At 37.3% G+C, this 24,613-nt stretch overlaps 1 protein-coding gene across 2 annotated transcripts in view; it reads right to left on the bottom strand.

Moving 5' to 3' along the window:
- Positions 1 to 906: 906 nt before the first annotated feature.
- Positions 907 to 24,613, bottom strand: part of peli1b (pellino E3 ubiquitin protein ligase 1b) — a 32,283-nt gene continuing 8,576 nt past the window's right edge. The window contains exons 2-8 of one of the 2 annotated variants that reach the window (XM_051868365.1): positions 24,367 to 24,403; positions 13,045 to 13,249; positions 9,292 to 9,421; positions 8,680 to 8,781; positions 8,237 to 8,434; positions 7,517 to 7,705; positions 907 to 4,232 (exon numbers count right to left, since the gene is read on the bottom strand). In XM_051868365.1, the coding sequence (XP_051724325.1) occupies positions 3,654 to 4,232; positions 7,517 to 7,705; positions 8,237 to 8,434; positions 8,680 to 8,781; positions 9,292 to 9,421; positions 13,045 to 13,124 (1,278 nt within the window). In that variant the 5' untranslated portion in view covers positions 13,125 to 13,249; positions 24,367 to 24,403 and the 3' untranslated portion in view covers positions 907 to 3,653. The remainder of the gene's footprint in view (positions 4,233 to 7,516; positions 7,706 to 8,236; positions 8,435 to 8,679; positions 8,782 to 9,291; positions 9,422 to 13,044; positions 13,250 to 24,366; positions 24,404 to 24,613) is intronic. The other variant, XM_051868366.1, reaches the window with a different exon arrangement.

Here is a 24,613-nt window from a genome sequence, read left to right as displayed (position 1 = left end):
CTGGACAATTTCATGCTCCTAGTCAGTGTGCATTTTTTAGTCCTGGTGTGCTAAAAAATGTAAATATGAATGGGAATATACTTCAGAGATATTTTACTCATAAGAATTTCTAGGGGTGCCAATAATTGTGGCCAGCATGTATTGGAGAAAAAAATTTATTACATAATGTGAGTTTCCCCCCACTTTCAATTGTTTTACTTCGATGAAAGGTTAGAATTTTGTGGATTTTTTTAATGAAAATTCAAAATGATAAACATTGCAGATTTATTTTCACAGCCGCCTTTGCTCATATTTACTAAGGGTGCCAATATTAGTGGAGGGCACTGTATATAATATCCTATTTAAACGGTTTTGAAACAGTCCACAATAAGCAGGTAAATTGGTAACGGGGTGAGTGACTGTATATAAAAGGAGCATCTCAGTCTTTGGGTCATGGCTTGTCAGTCAAGTCAAAAATCACACTTCTTATGCAAGATTGCAAAGTATTTAGGTCTGTCAAAATCTACCATGCATAATATTGTAAAAAGATCTAGAGAAATGCCTTTGACCCCTCAGACGGCATTGCATGAGAAACTGTCATGCTACTGTGTTAAATGTAGAAATTATGTTTAATACAGTATCTCTTCAGTTAAAACCAAAAAACGCATAACGTCAACTCAAATGGATCTAAAATATGTAAAAAAAAAAAAAAAAAATCCTGAGGTTGTCAAAATTCATGCATGAAAGGGTTAATTAACCACAATTCATTTTGTGATTTCAGAAATTTTAAGAACTATATGTTTAAAAAAATATTGAGGTGGAAAATTTAAAAAAAAATCTCATTATTGTATATATTTATAGGTAAGATACTGTGTTGGCCTCATGCGGCCATGAGAGAAAAAACATAACACCTAGACATACTGAACATGCTTTTTAAGATTTTATTTGTTTAAAGTTGGTACAAAACGGTAGATCAGAAACATTCTCAGCACTTGCTTTATGCATTCTGATTTTTCAGAACACACTCACTCTCTTGCGCACACACACACACACACACACACACACACTAGGATCAAGCAGACCGGTTAGACCAAAGTGACAAAAGACGTGTCAAAGGACACAAACAAATAAAACAGAAAATGAAAAGGAAAAAAGCCCTTTACACGCCGTCTCTACAGAGACAAACGAGCGATTAAAAAGTCAAACGTGTCTAACAAATCTAGTGCGTTTGTTTAATACTTGAAAAAACACACAGGAGGAGATGGAGAATTATTTTGCTAATGAAGCATCCTCATATTTAAGGGGAAAAAAAAAAAAAAAGAGGTGAAGGGCTAATATGTCTGTGGCGGGATCAAGCTTCATAGTCGCTCATAGCACTTTGAGCAGAGTGTGGTCTAGATCTCCCCACACGCAACAGACCCCAGATCAGCTGTCTGGATCTGAAATACTTCATGAACACATGCCCTGGTGGTCAGGATGGAGGAAACTCCCTGAGGTGAAAACTGCACCAGTATGCCGTGTCTGGGTGCTGTTCAGAACAGCAGGAACTGAACAATCTCTGGAAGCCGAGCCTGAACTCCTCTGGCAGAGAATCTACTTCACACAGTCCTGAGATTCTCAACCCTTCAGACTCAATGAATGCTCTCCAGATTCTTACACGTAACACAGTACAGCACATTTAACATTCGCTCGGTACATACGACAACATGTACTACGTAAAATCAAAGTCAAAAACGTCATTACACAAATTCAAATATATTAGCATACTTAGACACACATATACATACACATAAAGGGTTCTTTCTTTGAGGGAACCTAAAATCTGCTGAAAGAATAGAAGGGGAAAAAAGATCACCCCGAAATCTATAACTTACTTTCTTCCATAGAACAAAAAGATGTTTAGAAGAATGTCACAGCTGCTCTTTTCCATAGAATGAAAGTGGATGGGGAACAAGGGCTGTTATGACAGCTTTATGAGGAATAGATTGACATGTAAGTTTTTATTGACTGAAAAACATCACTATCCGCTTCTATAGAATGGAAAAGAGAAGCTTGGGCTGTTGTATGCATCTCCTTTTGTGTTCCACAGAGTAAGAAAGTCATACTATATGGGTTTTTTAAAAAATATTACCATTAAAATGTTTGGGGTTAATACTTTTTAATATTTCTTAAAGTCTCTTATGCGTTTATTGATCAAAAATACAGTACAAACAATAATACTGTAATGTCGTTTTCTGTTTTAGTATATTATTTTATCATGTAACTTATTCCTGCGATTTTCAGCAGCAATTACTCCAGTCCTCAGTGTCACATGATCCTTCAGAAATCATTCTAATATGCTGCTCAATAACATTACTTATAATTGTCAATTTGGAAAAAGTATTTATTTATATCTTACCAACCCCAAATCTTTGAATGGTAGTTTAAGCATGAACTAATTCTTTAGTTCCTTGCACATGGGGGGAGTATCATTCATTTTAGAAATAATAAAAAATTTAATATGTATTTTAAACTGAACAAGGAGCAAATGACCCTTTCTACTTTAATCAAGTTCTCAGTAGCTGTTGGTACAAAACACATTACATCTCAGTATGACCATATTAGAAAAGCAAATAAACGTTTAAAAAAGAAAAGAAAAAAAAAGTTAGTGCTGCTTTTTGCACAAAGGATGGAAATTATTTCCCAATGTCCCCAAAATATCCAAACAAGGGTGGGACTAAACTCATCTAAGACAGAAAACGGGGAACTCACGAACACTTATGCATAACACATTTTTGCAAACACTCGCTGACGCGCGCATAGTCGCTAACAGGGCATGTGGTTTTGGCCTGTGCTTAAAGGGAGGTGAAGGTTTTTAGGCCTCTGGAGCTTTCTGGAGTTCAGCAAAAACATTTCTCTGAACATAACCTCATTGGTTCGCTATTGCAGAGAAGATTTCACTCACACAATCATATGTAGTTTATATAAATGAGAACAAATGAGGGAAAATCTGAATGCTAGCAAAGGCTACAAGTGGAAGAGACTTACAATAAAAGAACAAAAAACAGCTACATAGAACTTAACTCCCCAAAACACACACCTATAAATTTTTATCTTTGATAAACATTGATAGTGTATAAATAAAAAACGTTGAGTATTTTTTTAAGTTAGACATATATGGAAAATGGTTATCTGTAATCTAAATGTAGTTGTTTTGTGAAATGCTTTGAATTATTGAATGGAGTACAGATAGACTCGTCTGTAAGCTCATCATAAACATACAAGGATGGTGTATTGCCTCTCTAATGCTGAGTATTACAGTTAGCAAATAAACACTGTACAAGCCACCATCCGTAATGGCCACGCCCACCACTTCAAATGACGAGCAGAGCCACCCAATCAGAATGCTTAAACGTGGGTGTGCATGTGCTCTGCTGTTCTGAAGAGGTCTATTTCTTTTTATTTTTTTGCTTTTATTATCATTTTATTTGAAAATATATATTTTTGTTTTTCTCTGTATTCGAAAAAGCAGTATAAAGGTCACTTACAAACCAGAAAAGGAAGGAAAAAAAACAGTCTAAGAGCGCAGAAAATGTTATCTTTATAAAATCAAATTATAGGAACAACAGAAAGAAACACCTGACTAATGTTTGTCAATTAGGGTTACTGGGGCAAAAGGTCATAGGCAGGTGTGTTTAGTCCACGGGCCCCTGGAAGATCAGTCTAATGTATCCCTGCTCACCGCTGAGCTGCTGGGCGCAGAAAGGACATGCGGCATGGAAGGTGTGTGTTCCGTGAGGAAGAGGGATTTGACTCCAATATGCTGCTGTTTTTTCTGAGCACACGTGGCCGCAAGGGCTGAACGCATGAGTGGGAGGGGCTGCATCCAGATAAAATCCCGCTTCACAGCCCAGCCACAGCGGCACATAGGGCCCGCGAGCGCGACACATGGGACATTCCCGCTCCCGGCCCTCCCTTCCGTCTCGCTCTGCGTCGCGGTTGCCCCAATTGTGGTAGCCATGAACGTGGCCGCAGTTTAGGTAGACCCAGGGCTGCTTCTCGTCAACAATGTCCTTCCTCCGCATGCTAGGGAAGGCGAGGGTGTTGAAACCCACGGGACACTGGGGACGAGCGGCATTCAGCTCTTGCCGGAGCGCCTCCAGGTGTTTGACAGTGGGGGTACGGGAAAGACCCTCAGCGGTACGCCACAAGAGAGTTGCTCCACAGAGATCGATCAAAGAGCCATCCACCAACTCTTGAGTCTCATTGTCCACCTACAAAGAGAAAGAGATACCAAAAGAGCAAAGAGAAAAGGAAGTTATAAATAGAGCCCATATTCATGCTTTTAACACTAATTCTGTGTGATTAAATCAAATCAAAGGCAGATCTTATCAGTAGATGTAGTGCTGCAAAGTTTGCCTGCAGGGGGCAGTAAAGCCCCACTACTCTCTGTACAGTAATGATTGGTTTTTGATAAGCAGCAAAAAAATAAATAATAATCCAATCATTTACTGCTTAAGACGTCTGTCAGTATGATGTTACACAGACATAAATGTGCAAAATATACACCCTATGATCCATGCACTCATCCTGGAGACACATAATTTAAGGTTGCGACATATTTCACAGAGCCGCCCTTGATCAGCCTTTAGTTTGACCTTCACTATACTGCATTAGCCACACCCCACACACTTGCACAGCTGTATGGACACCATGTGTGTGAATTGTGCAGTGTCTGTGTCTGAGCTGTGTTGTGTGCAGGTCTCTGAATGCAAGTGCAAATATGACACAGTTTTGTATTTAAGCAAACATGTATGTATGTGTGTGTATAATATGTTGCCCTCAACATTTAAAGGTCACATTTCACATGTTCTGCATTCAGTATTATTTTATTAAAACTAATGTATACAAATGAGGTACTAGAAATGACAGGAATAAAAATAACATTAAACAAGAATAGATTAATTATAATTGCAAAAATAATATATATATATATATAATTTTAAATATATTTAATTATAAAATATATATATATATATACACACACACACACACACACACAGTCACATGTATTTAGACACCTTGAACATTTAATTCATTATTACAGTTTATTCACTATAGTTTAAAAAAAATGGTAATAAAATGACAAGATCTCAGAGTTAAACTGTGTCAGAAAAAATGAATCTTAATTATGTCAAATAACACTTAAAGGGTTAGTTCACCCAAAAATGAAAATTCTATCATTAATTACTCACCCTCGTGCCGTTTTACACCCGTAAGACCTTCGTTGATCTTCAAAATACAAATTAAGATATTTTTGTTTAAATCCAATGGCTCTGTGAGGCCTACATAGCGAGCAATGACATTTCCTCTCTCAAGATCCATAAAGGTACTAAAAACATATTTAAATCAGTTCATGTGAGTACAGTGGTTCAATATTAATATTATAAAGCGACGAGAATATTTTTGGTGTGCCAAAAAAAACAAAATAACGACTTATTTAGTGATGGCCGATTTCAAAACACCGCTTCAGGAAGATTCGGAGCATAATGAATCAGCGTGTCGAATCATGATTCGGATCGCGTGTCAAACCACCAAACTGATGAAATCATGTGACTTTGGCGCTCCGAACTGCGGATTCGACACGCTGATTCATAACGCTCTGAAGCTTCCTGAAGCAGTGTTTTGAAATCAGCCATCACTATATAATTCGTTATTTTGGTTTTTTTGGCGCACCAAAAATATTCTCGTCACTTTATAATATTAATATTGAACCACTGTACTCACATGAACTGATTTAAAAATGTTTTTAGTACCTTTATGGATCTTGAGAGAGGAAATGTCATTGCTCCCTATGTAGGCCTCACGGAGCCATCGGATTTAAACAAAAATATTTCAATTTGCGTTCCAAAGATTAACGAAGGTCTTACGGGTCTGGAACGGCATGAGGGTGAGCAATAAATGACAGAATTTTCATTTTTGGGTGAACTAACCCTTTAAGCAAAACAAAACCAAAATTATGATTTAAAAATTATATTATTTATATTATTTATTTATTATATGTGAAAACGGTTAGTTGTGCTATATAGTAACATTAACAGCAGTTAATTTTTTCAGGATTCTTCAGGCCCTTTTCTTTTTTTTATCTAATTTAAATCACTAGAATCTGCTTACTTGAGAACTGAATGTATTGAATGGTAAAATTATAACTAGCTATAAATTATAACACACAAAATATAAAATCCAGCACTAAAAGTGCCCACTGGAAAACTGTGATAAATGTCTTAACTACTGAACAACTTGACTGTTTCAACATCAGGCCAGAGTCTGAGCTGTTGGGCTTGAACCCGATTTGTTCTAAGCCAGTAAACCCGGACGTCTCTCCACAGCAGCACAGTCGAGCAGTGTTTGCCCAGCACTGAGGCAGCATTAGATCCATGTTTAGCCAGCACTGAGCCATCAGCAGGACTCCTCAAGAGCAGGATATGAACAGCAATCAGGAGCGTGTTTGTTCTGCCCGTGACAACCCAGATTAATGGGGCGCCTCTGAGCCTCTGGACTGTGAGTGCATGCGTATCAGAAAGAGTGTTTGAGTTGTGCACCAAGAATACATAAGCAGTTTGATTTGTGCTCCTCAGTGTGGCCAAACACATCATGGGCCCCATGCATATCTAGGAGTCTTTACAGGCCTATATTTGTCCAGATAACAACTAAAGATAATTACTTTTCATGAGCACGGGAGTAAAGTGTTGAAAGCGGTAGTGCTCATTGGGCCTCCTGTTTGACGCACTTAACAAATCAACTCCAGATCATCTTACAGCTTTGTGTTACACCGGACAGGGCAAAACCGTCTCGCCTGGGCCGTTACTGTGGCAACAGCGTCCCAGAGCAACCGGTCAATGGCACCAGAGCGCTCCAACGTCCCATCTTTCAGGGAACCGTATGATTGTTTAACACAGCTTCAATTTCAGAATCCCATATGACAGTGTATTACAGCTTCCACAAATGCTGCTTCATAAACACTAGCTGATATTTATGGCCTTTGATTTGAAACAGTATGTGTATCCAATAGGGCTGGGCAACATGATGGTTTATACCTTGTTTTGGCAGTAGAAGTGCGTCAGCTGGTAACAATTATGCTATACCGTACGGTATACGTATACGTTGCCGTATACGGTAACTGTGGTAAGATTTAAAAAAAAAAAAAAAAAAAAACCTACGCTAATTTATTGGATCGTTAAAAATAGGCCATTTTACATAGTTATGTCATATAAAAATTATTTTTGGGTTAAATATGCAGGAAAAAAAGTCCTTTTGTTAAGAGTACGTATTTATGTATGTATTCATTCATTGGCTCTCTTTATGAATGGGCTATTGAATCGTTAGGTCACCCGACTGATTTGTTCAAAATGCGGATTCGTTCAGAAACATCGCTTTGTGGGTGCATTAAATGCGTTAATTTTAATGTGTTATTTTTTCCAATAACTAATTAAATCAACAGCCCGTGTGGGTGGGTGAGTATATGTACTGTATGTGTGTGTGATAAAGGAGCACTGACCATTTTCCCTCGCTGCTGAGCAGAGCGCGTCTCTCTCAGGGTGAACACGTTTCCGCACACTGAAATCTCTCTCCACACGCCGGGTTTGGAGTCCTCTGTGAAACCGTGACGAGGGTGCATAACTAACACACCGTTAGTAGTCAGACCGTCCATCTGTCCATCCGATGTCTTCCACTTCGCTGCTTTCTCCTATAAGAGAAAAAAGAAAAAAAAAAATAGAATTTAATTTGATTGATTAAAAGTACACCTGAAAAAGAAAACTGGGGACCAAACACTGGAGACCATTGACTTCCATTGTATGGACACAAAGAAAATAAGAAGATGTTTCTTAAAATGTTGTCTTTTATGTTCTACAGAAGAAAAAGTTTGAAATGAGGATGAGGATGAGTAGATGACGGAATTTTCATTTTTGGGTGAACAAGCCCTTAAAAAAATATTATGACAAGTTTTTGATTCAATGAAGACCTCAGTACTTTGAATAAACGTTAACATTACTATGTTAGATACAACATTCAAATCCTTCATGAAGTTGATAACCCATTTCAGAGAGAGGCTACCTGTGCATTTAAATCTATTCTGGTTCCAAATCTGTTTACATTAGAGATTTGGACATATTGGGTCTAACATCAGATGTTTTACACTGCTAAAAAAAAAAAATAGTGCCAGTTTTTCATGCCCTGTCTTCATATAAGCTCAAGTTACACTTTCTCGCTCTCTCACCCCTAGGAAGATGTTCTTGGAAGAGTCGAATCCGGCGGCATAGATGCGGGCGGTGTAAGGGGGCGTTCGCTGACACATGATCCGGCATGCGAAGCGAGATATGGTGCTCTGAACTGACTGAGTGTCAGAGTTACTCTGACTCCCGGGAACCGTGTCGGTCACCACAAAATCTATAGGACTCTCAGTTGAGCGGCCAATCTGAGATGCAGAGAGAGATTAAACATCAAACACTGCATACAAATTTGTAAACTTCCATCACTGTACACAATTATAGAAAGACTATAGGAGATACACAAATCAAAGTAGATGATAGAGACACCTCTTTTCTGCCTAGTGACAGCATTAATTCAGGCTGACACTTTGAGTAGTGAGATTAATGGACATTTTGAACAGTCCAAGAAGTCCAAAAGGACAGCAGAGCTCAGTCAGCAGTGAGTCTGTACCTGAAACATGTCTGTATTGCTGTCTTGAGTGTACTCCACCACCACCGTCTGTACTCGGGACAACGTGTAGGAAATACTGTGCTGATCCTTGTTACTTATGGCCTAAAGAAAACAGGGAGATGATAAAATAGCATGCTGAAGTCAAAATACACATGCCCAAGAAATCAGCACTTAACCACCACTAAAAATAAAATAAAAAAAATAATAAAAATTTACAATTATTTTAATATTTTATTTTAAATTATATATATTACAATATTATAAATGTAACATAGTATTACATTTTAATAATTATAATATTATATAATTATATTATATATAAATAATAATATATGTATATACACAACACTTCCCTTTCACAATTAATTCAGCCAGCAAAAGTTTATTGGGCAGCCGACTGAGAGCTGTTTGTGAGTATGTGTGTAAAAGTGTGTGTTTATGACACAGTGGGGTCATTCATGAGCTCAACAGTATCCAGATGTGTTGAGTGGACACACCCTGTTCTATTACAGCTCAAACCCACCTAGTGTTTTAATTCAAAACTTACCCAGAACCAAAATGACATTGTAGCTGCTGATTCTCTTGGAGGGTGGAGGGGGTGTGTGTGCTTACCTTGGCCGCCTGAGGGGTGCAGGCTACGTGTACAGTGCTGGGTTTGACACCGGTGGATTTGGGTCTTTTGAAGAGTGCAAACCTGCTCTTCCTTCTGCCGCGGTCCCCATTGGGCAGAGAGCCATTATACCTGCAGAAAAATAGGGAGTGAGAAATTCAATTGAAAACACCTGCACACAACATTTACTATACCATCAATTCAGCCACAGGCAACAGGTGGTGAACAAAACAGACACAAGCTCTCACAAAAGCAAAGAACAAACAAAAGATATACTGTACAGAAGATATTCAATCTAATGCTTTTCTAAGGAATAGCAAACAACCATTTAAGTTACCTGGAACTAAAACCTAATCCCCAAAACGACACAAAAACCATTCCACTCTTCATTAAAATATATATTTGGCTGTGATGACTTACTGAACTTGACAACCCCCATGGCAGCAGTTTCTAGGTTACAAGGCTGATAACAGTTATGAAGGCTAATATGAAAAAGGCAATCATGTGCAGGTGGTCAGTATCCACAGAGATTGGATTATCATGATGACCAGAGTTAGTAACAAGAGTGATACATTATGTCACTTGTAATCTGACATTTATATGTGGTCTGAAATTCAGTTCAAAATCTGATCTATGGAAACGTGTCTCATTCTGAAAGGTGAAATCGGATTTCAAGTAGTTTCCTTCATAATTGAGGGCACAACATGCAACAAACACAAAGTGCAATAGTGTCCATAACTGTCCGAATTCACTCATTAGTGGTATTCACTATGTACCTATGTAACGGTGAACAAGCTTTTGACACAGCATATGTATAAACATGTTATTTGTTTGTAAATATAGTAGTAGTGCATCTGAAAGTTTGGAATCAGTAGTTTTCAGTGTTTTTAAAAAGTTTCATATGCTCACCAAGGCTTCATTAAGAACCAATGGACATATACCAGATCTGAACAAATGGATTTGATATTACAAAATGCAAAGATGCATTTAAAAAGCAGATCCATGTGCAGTTTGAAGCCTATGTACACTACATAAAGTATTATGAACACTACACCTGCTGTGCATTGTGATTTCCTCTTTGGAGGTTTCCTCTCAGACCTCCACCCACTTATTCACTGCCCAAGTGAACAGCACACAGACACATTGTTTGCAATGTGATGATGTAGTTCAAATGTTGTATGTTTGGTATTGTGTGGGTTTGGGCTTTAAATGCACAGCAATGGACTTCATTAAGTCTCTGATTGATAAAACATGAGCTCGCTGAAGGCATGCAATGACGTTGTTGAGTGCATTCTCAACATATTTTGGCAAACCACATTATCGCAACGTACTCTATAAACAAGCTAAACAAGCTGGCTGACTGTTCTTTATTTCTCCCGAGCCTTCTCTCACAAAACTACATTCTCTCTTACATGGAGATCAGAAAAGTGAAGACCTCTGGGTTTTTCCACCAAGTGACATCTTCAGCTTGAGTAAGTCTAAACATAAAAATAAAATACATACATCCCTATCTTTTTCTGTGATCATCTCAAGAACTGATGCATGGGGAAAAAACAGTGAGTCAGCACAAAAAAGGAATTTCATGGATTAAAACATGATGCATGTACACACGCAAGAACCGGGCTGGGTATTTCCGCAGCTGCGATTTCTCGTCTACGAAAACACTCCGGGAACAACAGATAGAGGGTGGGAAACCCCCCCCGGAGTGGTGAAGATGAAGAAAGTCTTTCAGTGTCAGCTGTTGCTGGGAGGAGAGAGTGAAAAGCAGAGGGAAAACAAGGTGGTGGAGGAAAATGAGCCGCCTCATCAGGAGACTGATTCATGGAAGAGTGTGTGGTCAAATGTAGGTTATAAGCTCAAGAGAGCTCTGTCAGAGCTAGAAGCTCAGTAACCAAACTTACGTAACACAAATATCATTCCCAAAAACATTCAACAGAATTCGTATTTGTCTCTATCAAGATTAAAAACAGAAGAAAACATCCACACAAGTAGGGTTAAACGATTTGGGTAAAAATCTAACTGGAAAGTTTCTAGGGCTGCCCCCTAATAGTTAGTCAACAAGAAGAGGCTTAGTCGACCGAAATTTTATTAGTCGCAGGAAAAAAAAATTCACAGGAAGTGGCATATAGTTTGTGAAGAACGTAGCAACTTTATATGGCCGCTCACTTTAACGTTAACCTAGAAAAATGTGGGCTGAGTGCAAAAGCTGAATAGTAGTGCGCTTACTGCATGACAGCTAACATGGAAGCGATCACTTGCACTTAAAATACTCATTTTTGCCGAAAATACAGAAAACACTAGTTTATCAATAAATTATTAAAATGTTTAAGTAGTCTCCTTGCTGTTTTTTCCCGATGCATTTATAATCATTACTTCTGCCGGTGTGCTGTGGCAAGCTTTATGTGTGCGCTTGAGCGCTGATTAGGCTATGTAGGCATTAAAGGCATTAAATATCTTTATTATGATTTATATATTTATATGGTTTATTAATAAATGTGCGATTAGTCAACTAATTGCTTAAAATGAATGACTACTGGTCAACCAGAAAAATCTTTAGTTGAGGGCAGCCCTAGATTTTTCTGATAAAAATTGTGACTGCAATAAAAAAAATTTTTTTTTTTTTTTTAAATCCAGGTTTGCTGCGCTTGTTTGTAAGGCTGTACAATTTGGCAATTTTATATCAATATGACTATAAATATAATTATTATTATTATTTTTAGTTAAATTATTGTTGTTTTTATCATTATTACTACTATTTAAATATTAAAAAAATAAAAAAAAAGATTAGAAATATTACTCTTATAATCTTTCACTGCAAAATAAAAAATAAATTAAAATTGTATAAATTTTATTTTATATTAGATTTATTTTATATTATATTATTTTAGATTTAGATTTTCAAACTTTTATTTTAAACTATTTTTAAGGGGAAAAAAAGAAGAGCTTCTCTTGTGTTGATAAGTGCTTCTCATTACAAATTTGGGAAGATGTTTGTTGCATGTTGCGTTCCCAAATGCACATTAAAGCGACCCAAACTCAGAGCAGATGCAGAGATGGCGTTTGTGTGAAGCAGCATTTAATGCGAACCGGCCAATAACGAGCTGCTGTGTAAGAACACAGTGTTGTGCTTCACTATAAAACATGCATCGCATATATTTATTTAATTAAATCGCACTAAGCCATATCATGATTTAGTTTTTATTCTGATTAATCATGCAGTCCTACACACAAGGTACCTAAAACCACAGTTTAGCAGTAACAACACTTAGATCAGCTGTAACTCAACACAATAATGGAGGTGAGTCCTCCATGTGCTTCAGGATGAGAATCTAATTCAATCCATGACCCCAGAGAACATCTAATCAAAGAAGTTAATACACAAAAACCTTTTTTAGATGCCAGTCGGTCATGTGATGGTATAGCGCAGCGTATCACATAGAAGGCTGTTCAGCAAATGTAAGTCAATGAAGTGCATTGATACTCCAACACCACGTTGAAAACCACTTTGTTTTCTAACTGAGGGATGCATTGTTCCCTTAAACATGCATCACCCTCACATTTTGCCCACAATGACATTACTAACAACAACACCAACCACCAAAAACCTCATGGCAGCTGACTTTTTTCAGAAACGCACAAGAAAAACACAAGTACGCACATGCAAAGTTGTCACTGAGCAGTAGAAGCATTACAAACTATTAACTCCGGCACAACAGATGCCTGCTGATCCAGAGTCAAAGGTCAGAAGGCCTTACCCGAGCACAATGAGTTCTCCGTATTTGACTGGCACTTTGGTTGACGACGTGGAGATGTTTTCCTGGTCGGGGGAGAACATGGATGCAGTGTGTGTGGGGGAGGGGGTTCTTTCCGCTCCCAATGTGAACGCAACACCACCACACACACTCAGCTCTCAGCTCTGTCTCCTCTTCATCACCATCATCATCCTCATCATCACTGCAACTGTACAAAACAGAGGAAGAAACCTGTAAGAAAACTGTTATGTGGCTATTTTTATTGCATTTTGAAGCTGACATATCATTTAGGTTAGTAAACCACAGGAAGGAATTTTAAAACTGCACCAGGCACCATTTAAACTGCTTAAGTGATGTTTGGTGGCCTATTTTCTACAGTCTTAACCACACTTGAACTTCCTCATTATAACCTGATTTACAGTATGGTATGTACTATCAGACATTAGATTAAGGTTGCTAACAAGATCTAAAGGACAAACAGGGAAGATGGTGATCAACTCTTAGACACAAACCCATGCATCTTAACACCTAGCAAATGTTCTCTTCCTCAACTGAGAGCGACTTTACAATCTCACAACCAAAAAGAAACCATAAGATATGAGTTGAGACTGTAGGTTTTTACGCAAAGTTCAGCTCAGTCTGCATTTCATGTAAAACCTGGCCAAACTGACCCTCTCACTAAACCGTGATTTGAAAGCTTTTTCCCAGAAAATTCAGACAGCATTTGCACGTGTTACTGAGGTAACGTTAGGTCCTATCCGATCAGTGATGTCCCAAATTTGGAATCCCAAAGGAGCAGCACGTAAAACAACCAGTGAATATGAAATTTTATTAGAGTAAAAAAGAAAATAAACATTAAATTAATATAAATTGTAAAATAAAAAAATAAAATAATAAATGCTTGGTGGAACTTGATTTTATCCATCAAGTATTATATTCGCTAAAACAATGCCTAAATAGCTATTTGGCTATGGATTAACACTATCTATTTGCCTGCACAGCCTAATAGGCCATTCGCACCAAGGAAAATAACTACATACCAATGGCGTGCGGTCCATATAAGCTGCAAAGCTCTGCATACCCATCCATTCGTGGACTCGGCAACTAATATTAACATTATAAATTACTATTAAATCCCTTGTTTGAGGTGTACCATAAAGCCTACATGATTGGAAATGCGTATGTAACTGTCCGTAATTTATTTATTTGCCAAACGACGGTCATTTTCTTTAAATCTGCCAGTTACGGAGATTTCCGGGTAAGCTGATCTACAGCAGCTTTTGCGCCTTCGCGCTTTTGTTATTGGGCGTCATCATTGTAGCGCGTTCTCATTGGTTTGCGGGTCTATGGGAGTTTTCATGGCAGGATAAGCTGTGAGCAGACCGCTCGCCCAAGAGGAAAAATTAGCTGCTGCCAGATCTCGATCACCTAAAATCACATTGTATTTGATACAAAACTAACTAGACTTAGCCAAATGGGGGAAAAAAAATCATAACTAAAACTATTTTCATAGTATTTCATTTTCTCCATAGAGAATTTTTTTATGAAAACTTGTCAAAACTTGTTTAAGACAGTCTGACCCTATCAGAGGTTAGTTAAATGCGTTTGTTAAAAGTCATCAGTTTGCACAATTTCAACTTAATTTTAAAGAACACTGATATTTTTCATTCATTATAGCCTACTTATATTTATTATAAATAAAATTTATTTTTTATTCATAATAGGCTGCTAATACTTATTATACTTATTTTTAATTATTAGTTTAAAAAAATACTTCTGGCATACATTTAAATTGACGCAATGGTGTTTTTTATTTGTCGTGTCTGATTTAGATCTGTGTCCTAAACTGATACGTTTAAAGATGAAGTATGTTGTTTGTGTGACACTAGCGGCACCTAGCGGATTACAAAAATACAGCATATTTTGCAAACGCACCTTTCGCATGATGAGCCTTCGTCGACTCAAACATCACAAAAGCTCTTACAGGTACTTGTAAAGGCATGGCTCAACAGGTAAATATAGGCTACTCTCAATAAAACGTCCAACATATTATAAATATGTTTCGCTGTGTTGCTATTTGTCATGAGCAAGCAAATGAGTAAACTAACACTGAGAACACGAGCGTCTCGCATATTAGCTATTCAACGTAACTGCATCTGCCACACTTTTTTTTTTTTACATGACGCACCACCTAGCATACCCGGTTAAAAAGTCACCGCTAGCCACTGCTATATACTATAGCTGTATATACAATAACAGTACAGTTATCATTATTGCTATCGTTCTTGGTGTGAACGGAACTTAAGTGACGTCAGCAGAAACCGAAAGATATTTCAGAGAAAAAGCAAGTTATTACATTTTGATTAAAGAGTAATTAAAACAAACAGTTTTTTTATACTTTGGAAAAATATGAACCAATGGGACCAGGACAGTGTATTAAAGGATTGGTCCACTTTAAAATGAAAATTACCCCAAGATTTACTCACCCTCAAGCCATCTTAGTGTATAAGACTTAATTCTTTCTGATGAACACAGTTTTTTTAATAAATATCCTGACTGGTCCAAGCTTTATAATGGCAGTGAATGGGGGCAACGAGTTTGAAGCTCAAGAAAGTGCATCCAACCATCATAAACGTACTCCACATGGCTCCGGGAGGTTAATAAAGTGGTTCTGAAGCGAAGTGATGCATTTGTGTAAGAAAAATATTCATATTTAACAAGTTATGAAGTAAAATATCTAGCTTCCACCAAACCGCCTTCCGTATTCAACTTACAAAGAAAGTGTATTTATTTGTAAATAATAGTATTTCTATTTATTGCATCAGCATATTTATTAATATGACTCCATTTGTGATCATCAGAAAGAAGAAAGTCATATACACCTAGGATGGCTTGATTGTGAGTAAATCTTGGGGTAGGCTGATTTTCATTTTGAACTAATCCGTTAAGTAAAAGGTTTCAATATTGATGTTTTTCATAATGTGCACTAAAGAACTACTCAAAATATGACCAGGAACATAAAATTAATTACAAGGCTTCAATTTTGATGTTCTTCCATGTTGGCGTTAACTTAGCTAATTTGTATATGGGAGCTCTGTCTCTTCATGTCCATCTTCTCATTCTTTGTCCCTAAACAGCGACGCCAGCAACTCTGGGGATTCTCACCCTCTTCCATTCCTCCATCCAAAGAGTCTTCTTTTTTCACACCTCTCTCCTTCCTCCCACAGCGATCCCTGTCCCACATACCAGACTGTTGCTATGGGCTTAAAATGTGTGTGTTACTGCTGGACCTCTAAGTCACTTACTTTAAGGGTGTAGCGGAGAATGTGGTCATACAATCCCTGTATAATACTTTAACAAGGACTATGAGTGTTAATGGGCCGCATGCATAAACCGCACTGATAAATTCCTCACACCGATACAAAATCAACACCTGCCCCATATACACAATCCTAATAAAACCATCAAAGCATGTGGTCTAAATGACATCCACAGCACATGAAGTGCTAACAGGTGTTAGCCAGAGCTGTTAACTTCTCATATAACAGGGCAAAATGACCTTTAGGACAATTAAGCATTCACAAAATTTCAATGCGCTGCTTTTCCATTGTTTTTCTATGTAAACGCGCTAGAATGACAAATTTGACCGTTGTGCTTGCATCTAGGATCATTTTTATGAAAAGCTTTCTAAAAACACAGCGTTTAAGTTAAAAGTAGTTCAACTTTTTAAAACGTAGACCTTGAGTCCACCACACAAAAGCAGTACAAAGTGACTTACCACTGGAGCAGCCACATAGCATATCATTTCTGAACTGTTTAATACAACGGAAGTAAGGTCATCAAGGAAATTCGGAACATGCTAGCATGACAGGATTTGATTAGCCCTATAGCAATCACTTGAATAAAAGTGCTTCAATGTGCACAATGAATAACATTATTATGGAGTACGCAAATCATTTAAGAAACTTATTTAGAAAAACTTATTCAGAATGGCTGGAGTGAGAAAAGAAGGTTGACTAATAATCTGCATGTCTTACTAACAAGTGACCACAGAACAGGAAGTCAATGCTGCTTACAGAGGAAAAGAAAGAGGTGTTTTCAGTGGCAACACTACTCACATACCTTCCTACACCAGTTCATTTGTCACACCATTGTACCATGAAGTATAATAACAGCAGTTCTTCCGGTTCTTAGAAATCACACCATTTACACACGACCCTGAGAGAGAGGGGGTGAGAGCATGAACCCTGTATCAACTGTTCTTTTGTGTGTCAGATAGTATCAGGCCTAAAAATCCAGTAATATTAAGAGGACAAACCAGCTAACTATATTTACACAACATCACACTTGATTATTTCTTTTGTTGCAATTTTATGCAACAAATCATTCTAAAACGACTGAAGTAATTTGCAGTTATGCAAAGTGGGAGAGAGAAAATGAAAACAAGGAGAATGAGAGAAAAAAAATATGCTTTATAAAGGTCATCAGATTTATGTATCTCTCATACATGCTGATTTCTCAGATATTTTGCTCTTTCCTTCATCTCTCGGTTTCACACACAAAACCACCTCACAAAATCAGTCAAATAAACTGACACTTTCGATACCTGCACATCTCATCTCACTGCAGAAAAGAGTTTCTATTTCATGAAACCCAAGTGAAAGAGTTACATAAAGGGTCACATGGTTACAGTTTTACCTCAGACACTAAATAACAATAGATAGCGATATATATAATATATATATATATATATATATATATATATATATATATATATTATATAGATAGATAGAGAGAGAGACACACACACACACAGTTAGTTCAGAGAGCTATTATACAGCCAGCAACTGCACCAAAATACAGTACAGGACAGATGCACACCCTGTTTCACACACACCCCTGCTGTTTTTGTCCTGATTTGTCTCGCACTGCCTCTCTGTGTGACCTGAAAATTAACCCGACCCCATGAGGAGTGAGACAGGCCGGGTTTAGCGTTAAGCCTAAACAGAACTGTGACTGAGTGAAACACAAACTCCTGATCACCCACAAACTGTTTCAGAGCTGAGATATCAACAATTTTCAGCCCACAGTTTTCATGAATCAAAAAGTACTGAATATAGTTCAACTTTTGTTTCGGTGCTGGTGAGAACAGAGTAGCTAACCAGTTGATAATAAATCTTCAATGTGCACAGATATTCATTAATACAGCTCAGGCTGGGCTTAAGGCCCACTAACCACAGCAGCTTGTCTTGATTTCCACAACTTTACTCTGATATGGACTCTTCAGCTGATGCAGGAAGCATGATGTGATTTCACTATAATGTGCCAGCTGAATCAGATTCCCACTGAATACAACTTAAAGCAAGCTTCTCTATTAAAATCACATACATAACCCTAACTCCAAGTATTTCATTAAACAGTGTTATTTTAGTTTTTATCTCTCTTTCACTTCCTTATACGTCCTCTGAAGGGTCATAGGGTTTGGAGACTATCCCAGTATCCTAGTCAAAAGGCAGAGGAAAGCACCATGGACAAGTGGCCAGTCCATTGCAGTATTCTACTATAGTTAGGGATGTCCCGATCAAGTTTTTTGTGCCCTCGATCAGAGTCATAGAAGCCAGGTTATCCTGGTATATTTTTCTGTTGATATGAAAAATCGGGTACATTTAGCAATATAGTGGGTGAATTGTGTATATGATGTCTTGATGAACTATATGCCTTTCTCCACTGACGTTTTAAGTTGTTCAAAGCATTTCTAAGGATACTGATTTTTAAAAGGCAGACTGAGATGGTGAACGGGAACATGGTTTGTGTAACACTACCTGTGTTCAGAACCTAGGGGTTTTGCTTGATAACAGCCTTAAATATGATAAGCAGACAAGTGCTGTAGTTAAGTCCTGTTTTTACCATCTTTGTCTTTTAGCCAAGGTTAAGCCCTGTTTGTCTACTAAGAACTTTGAGACTGTTATGCATGCTTTTGTAACATCATGATTAGATTATTGTAATTCTTTATATATTGGTGCTCCTCAGACATGTATCACACGCTTGCAATTAGTTTAAAATGCCACGTAAAAGTGAACACATTACACCGGTTTTGATCTCGCTCCATTGGTTACCGGTTAAATACAGAATTGATTTTAAAGTTTTGTTATTTGTTTCTAAGTCTTGGCGGAACCAGGCCCCACAGTATTTATCTGAACTACTCACAGTCAAGATCACTCAGATTGGAGAACTATATCTACTATCTGTTCCTAGAAGTAAAAATAGGGGTGATCGTGCTTTTGTGGTCATCGGCCCTAAGTTATGGAATAGCCTACCGGCTTACATCAGATCTGCCCAAACTTTGTCAATCTTCAAATCCACTTTGAAAACTTATCTTTTCTCAGTTGCTTTTAATATTCCTTGATTTTCATTAGTATTCAATCATCTTTGACTTAAGTATTCTCATCTATTTAACCTTAGTCCATGTTTTCAGTTTCATTGTCTTTTATTCGTTTTAATGTTTTATGTCTTTATTTTACTGTTTGTTTACTTTGGCTCTTGTAAAGCACTTTGGTCAACACCATTTTTTTAAATGTGCTATATAAATAAAATTTGTATTGTATTGTATTGTATTAGCAACACATTATTAGCTGTTTGATAATGTAGTCAAGCAAAAAGCTAATTATATTAATAATTACCGTTGTGTCTGACGTTGTAAAGAGCAATGTATAAAACGCATTACCATTCTGGTACATCAACTTGTAGACGACCCTGTAATTCACTCTTCCACTTCTTCTGAATCAGTTTCTGGTTCTAACATATATGGCTGAATTAAACCAGTATTTCAACTTGCCATTGCTCAGTGTTTACTACAGTAAAGTTGACTGAGTGGATCGGGATTGTGTGATTCTGAGCTTGTGTGCTAATTTGCATATTCACTGATCTGTATAGATTAAATGAAGTGGGTGTAGAGTTACATTCAAGCTATTTTAAAGGCATGAAGATATTTTTTTCCACAGGGGAAAAAAAAAAAAATGTAAAATTTAATTTAAATATGTAATTTTGATGAGTTTTAAGGGATAAAATGAATGACTATAGGGGGGCTTTAAAATCAATACAATTTAGACAGAGCTGTGCAGAGACTTTCTCAGGGACAGTGCCCGGTTGCATAAAGCACCTTAAGTTTTTCCCTTAAGTATGACACTTAAGGCGTGATTTCCCCTTAACTAAGGGAATGACTTAAGGGTGTTGCATATAATCTCTTAAACTGTTCTCTTAGGTAAGGGAAACCATTAAGTGTTTCACAACAGCATCCCAGGTTTTGCCGTTATAAAATTCTACTGTTGCCATGGACACGTTATTTGTTAATACATATCGTGGTAAGTTTTCACAGAACTTACTGTGTCGTTCCAAACCCATAAGACATTCATTCATATTTGGATAACAAATAAAAATATTTTTAATATTCTCTCATCATTTATGTCCATTTATTGAAAGACATCCATATGATTACGGCTGTGTCGGAAGCTCAAACGTGCGCGCAAGAACCAATGAGGTTTGTTTTTGCGTGTGATGCATGCACGTTTGCGCTTCCGTTGACCATATAACATATGTGCCACATATGTGATTTCATCAATGTTTATGTGAATAAATGGCTAAAGTACAATTTGTTTATCATATAAAGAGGTCGATCGTGTCTCGTTAGAAGACTTGGATTGAACCAGCTCACTCCGTAACACTTAAGGTGAAGTTTTCCGAACCTATGTTATACTTAGGGAAATGACGGTTAAGGGGCTTTATGCAACACTTACGGTTTTTTAAGTGAAAAATATATACTTAAGGGAAATTCTTAGAGTTTATGACGTACCACCTAAAGAAACCCTTAAGTAATACTTAACGGTTATTTTCTGCAACACCCTTAAGTTTAAGGGAAACATAAGGGCGATCTTAAGGGAAAATTACACTTAAGGTGCTTTATGCAACCGGGCACAGGGGCTTAAAATGTAAAAAAGAGGCATCTTTCATTACGCAGTAATTCCCACATGATTACTAGAGAAAATATATTTATAGGCCATACACACAGTATATAGATAAAATAGGATAAGATGATAGGATAAGATAAGATATTGGTTGAAGTAAACATCTGTTACAATGGTAGACATTGTAAACAGACAGTATGATCAATGGTCAATAGACTGTATGGTCAGACTGTGTGTACAATAAACAGAACAACTGTAAATAAATGACTTCCGAGTGATTTGTTACAAAAGAGATATGCTAAACACTGAAGCTCGAACATGCGTGTGTGACAAATGCTAGATCAGCTCGGGACATCCCTAACTACAGTATTTATTTTCAACTAGCTTTCATTTTTATATTTTCAGCTTTGATTTTGTTATGTGCTCTTCTATATTTCTATTTATTTCAGTTTTAAGTTAGGTATTTTAGTATTTCAATTATTTCAAACTTATTTTATTTTGGTTACTTGCCAAGGCAACATTTCTAGCTGATTTAAGTTTTTCATCTAATAACTATATTTTATTTCAGATTCATTTCAATTAATAAAAATGATTTTAATAGTTGTAGTTAACAACTATTCATCATGCAGTGTTTGCGCAGTAGATGTGAACGATGTAATGAGGTTTGAGGACAGGTGTGCTGTTACTTTTCAAAGTGATCAATCTTACGACTTACAACTGGTGGGCAACTTTATGACTTTATTTTAAGCAATGACCCAGAACACCCTAGCAGCAACTAAAAAAAAAAAAACACTTTTAACACCTTATGAACTGAATCGCAACACCTTAGCACAGCATTGATGAGGTTTGCACCACCACTCAAACTCTAGCTAGTTCCTGATTTTATTCTGAAAAAAAGGCCAATGAACTCCAGAAAAGTTTCAGAAATGGGTGAGCAGCCTAGAACTAAATTAATAGCCTATACTAGTTTGTTTTGGTCATGTAAACAGGTTTTACAATGAGCAACTTGCAAGATTATTACAGCCACCTCTTTTTCCAGTTTAAGGAAAGAATTTTATTATATTCTTGGACATTTGGCACTTTTATTATGGGATAGTGGAGAGATGATAAGAAATAATGATGAGAAAATCAGATCAGGACATGCTGAGAGTTGGATATGACTATGAATCGAAGCGTTGGAGCATGTACACCACAAAATAGTTTTGGTAAACATTTTACTTTAAAGTCAGCATGAACTGGAAAATGCAATTGTCTTTTCCTCCCTATGTTGGGCAGGGACTTGACTTTCTCCATCAGGTATTGACTGGATCATTGTTTGCAAACTGCTGCGATCTCAAGTAAGCCACAGGTTGCTAGAGGGCAGGGGAGGCATTATTAAATCAAAAACATAATGTTGATGTGCATGGATAAATCAATAAACACTGAAATATTCCATTAAAAATAAGAATTATCGATTATGACTTCATGATGACTTTGTCTGAATACAAAACCCAGTGTACATCTGTGAACAAATCCCTTTTTTATCTTTCACAGAGAACATGGTTTCAGACCATGAGGAATATGATATGAACCCCTAATCCCAGAACATAATACCGATACAGTTGGAACTGTAAACACGTGATGAGCGGTTTCCATTCCTCTACAAATTTTACACAGTTTAGGAACACTGATATGCTATTATCTGTAAAGCTTGTCAGACTTTAGAGATGTGTGTGAGTTCAGGTACACAGCCTGAAGCCACTTATGTTCTCAGACAACTCCCATACAACTCATGACAACACCCTAAAAAACAACCTGCATGCATTCAGACACATACAAACACACACAATACATTTAAAAAAACGCTCATTAGAGTCCAGCTGATTTTACTGCATTAAAAAAGAGCAAATAAAACCAGACTCAGTCTGTACCAAAAGCTTAGCAATCAATAAGTCACTTTTACACATTCAAAAGAGAGAAACAGAATTTCCCATGTGCAAAAAAACCACCAAAAACTCAGATTCAAAGGAAAGAAACCGCCTATCTGTAGGAGTTTCCCTTTTAAGAGCTCTTGTGAGAAAAAGGTGCCACCTCTGTGATTAAAATGAGAATTTTAAGACTCCAGCTGAATCACGATCACAGGTTATAGAGTCACTTTGCTGTCAGGGGAGGTCTGAATTATAGCCTAACGGCGAGGAAAACTCCTTTCATGAGTAGGTAGGATGTGGAAGCTTAAACCGTTCCCACCGAGAAATTTGGGAGACGTATTGGTGGCATCTGTGGTCTAAAATAGATCCAAGAGTAGAGAAGGAAGCTGAAATGAGAAGTTAGAAACCAGAGGGGAGGGACACATCTGCATCCAGCATGGGCAACTGATCTGTGGGATATACAAGCGCCACATGTGGGTGACGGGAGTTTGAAGTGGAGCATGTTGGGTGTGCAGCTGCTTCACAGCAGAAGAACAGACGAGTGATACGCACCCGCATGGTCGACCACAGACGAATTAAAGCTGTCTGGAAACTTCCAGTCTGTGTGATATTTGGCCTTCGAGATTTAACAAATCTCTAACTGCTATGAAAAATAAAATTCTGTACTATTATTTTGTGTAAATATTTTTTTTAAAAATCCATTTCAAATGCTAGAAGAGAATTTAGGCATCACAAAATTATAATGTACAGTATGAAAAAAAAATGGAGGACGATGCAGCTTCAGAAATGAGACAGTTAATAATGTTTTCACTGAGCTTGCTGCAGTGCATTCTGGGATTGTCTTTTCTGCAATGGATACACGTGATGATGCCTTACAATTTGGCTAAAACAAGGCTGCCACGGAGGCAACATAACTTCTGGAACAGCAGGTATGTATGCAGAACAGTGCAAATGTCCTGAAAACAATACCAACATACTGAACAAGTCACAAAATCCATGAATCACTTTACAAGTAACTACAAAGACTGACTAAAAAATCTTAATGAACACATTACAAAAACATTCCACCATTAATGACTGGACTGCACATGTGGTTTGATCACAGTAAAACTGCTGAAAGGAAGCAGGTGACCTCCACCTGGGCAGAAACACCAGATCAGCCATGGGATCACCACCTCTCCACCATGCTACACTGAAAACTATTTGAATCAATACAACACTGTTGACCAAGACAGATGAACAGCATCATCACAACAAAGAATTTGTGCTAAAGATGAAAGCACAGATGGTGAAAAAGAGATATGGTGAGATGAATCAGATATACAGGAGCCTGCCCTGCATGCATGCATGCATAAGAATTGCACAAGAAACACCATAAGTATGATGCACAGCAGTTGAAAACAAAGCATTTTCCAGGGGCAGTTGACCCAAAAAATTAATTTCTATCATTTACTCACCCTCATGTCATTCCAATCCTGTATGGCTTGCTTTCTTCTGTGAAAGACAAAAGACAACATTTTGAAGAATGTTGATGATAACCAAACAGTTTTGGTTACCATTGACAAAATAACATTGAGACGCTTCTCAAATGCCTTTTTTACACTATAAAAAAATGATGGGTTAAAAATAACCCAAGTTGGGTTAAATATGGACAAGCCTAGCAATTGGGTTATTTTAACCCAGCGGTTGGGTTAAAGGTTTGAC

Source organism: Ctenopharyngodon idella, chromosome 17 (assembly GCF_019924925.1).
Source record: "Ctenopharyngodon idella isolate HZGC_01 chromosome 17, HZGC01, whole genome shotgun sequence".
NCBI lineage: Eukaryota > Metazoa > Chordata > Actinopteri > Cypriniformes > Xenocyprididae > Ctenopharyngodon > Ctenopharyngodon idella.
This window is presented reverse-complemented; position numbering and strand designations above follow the sequence as displayed.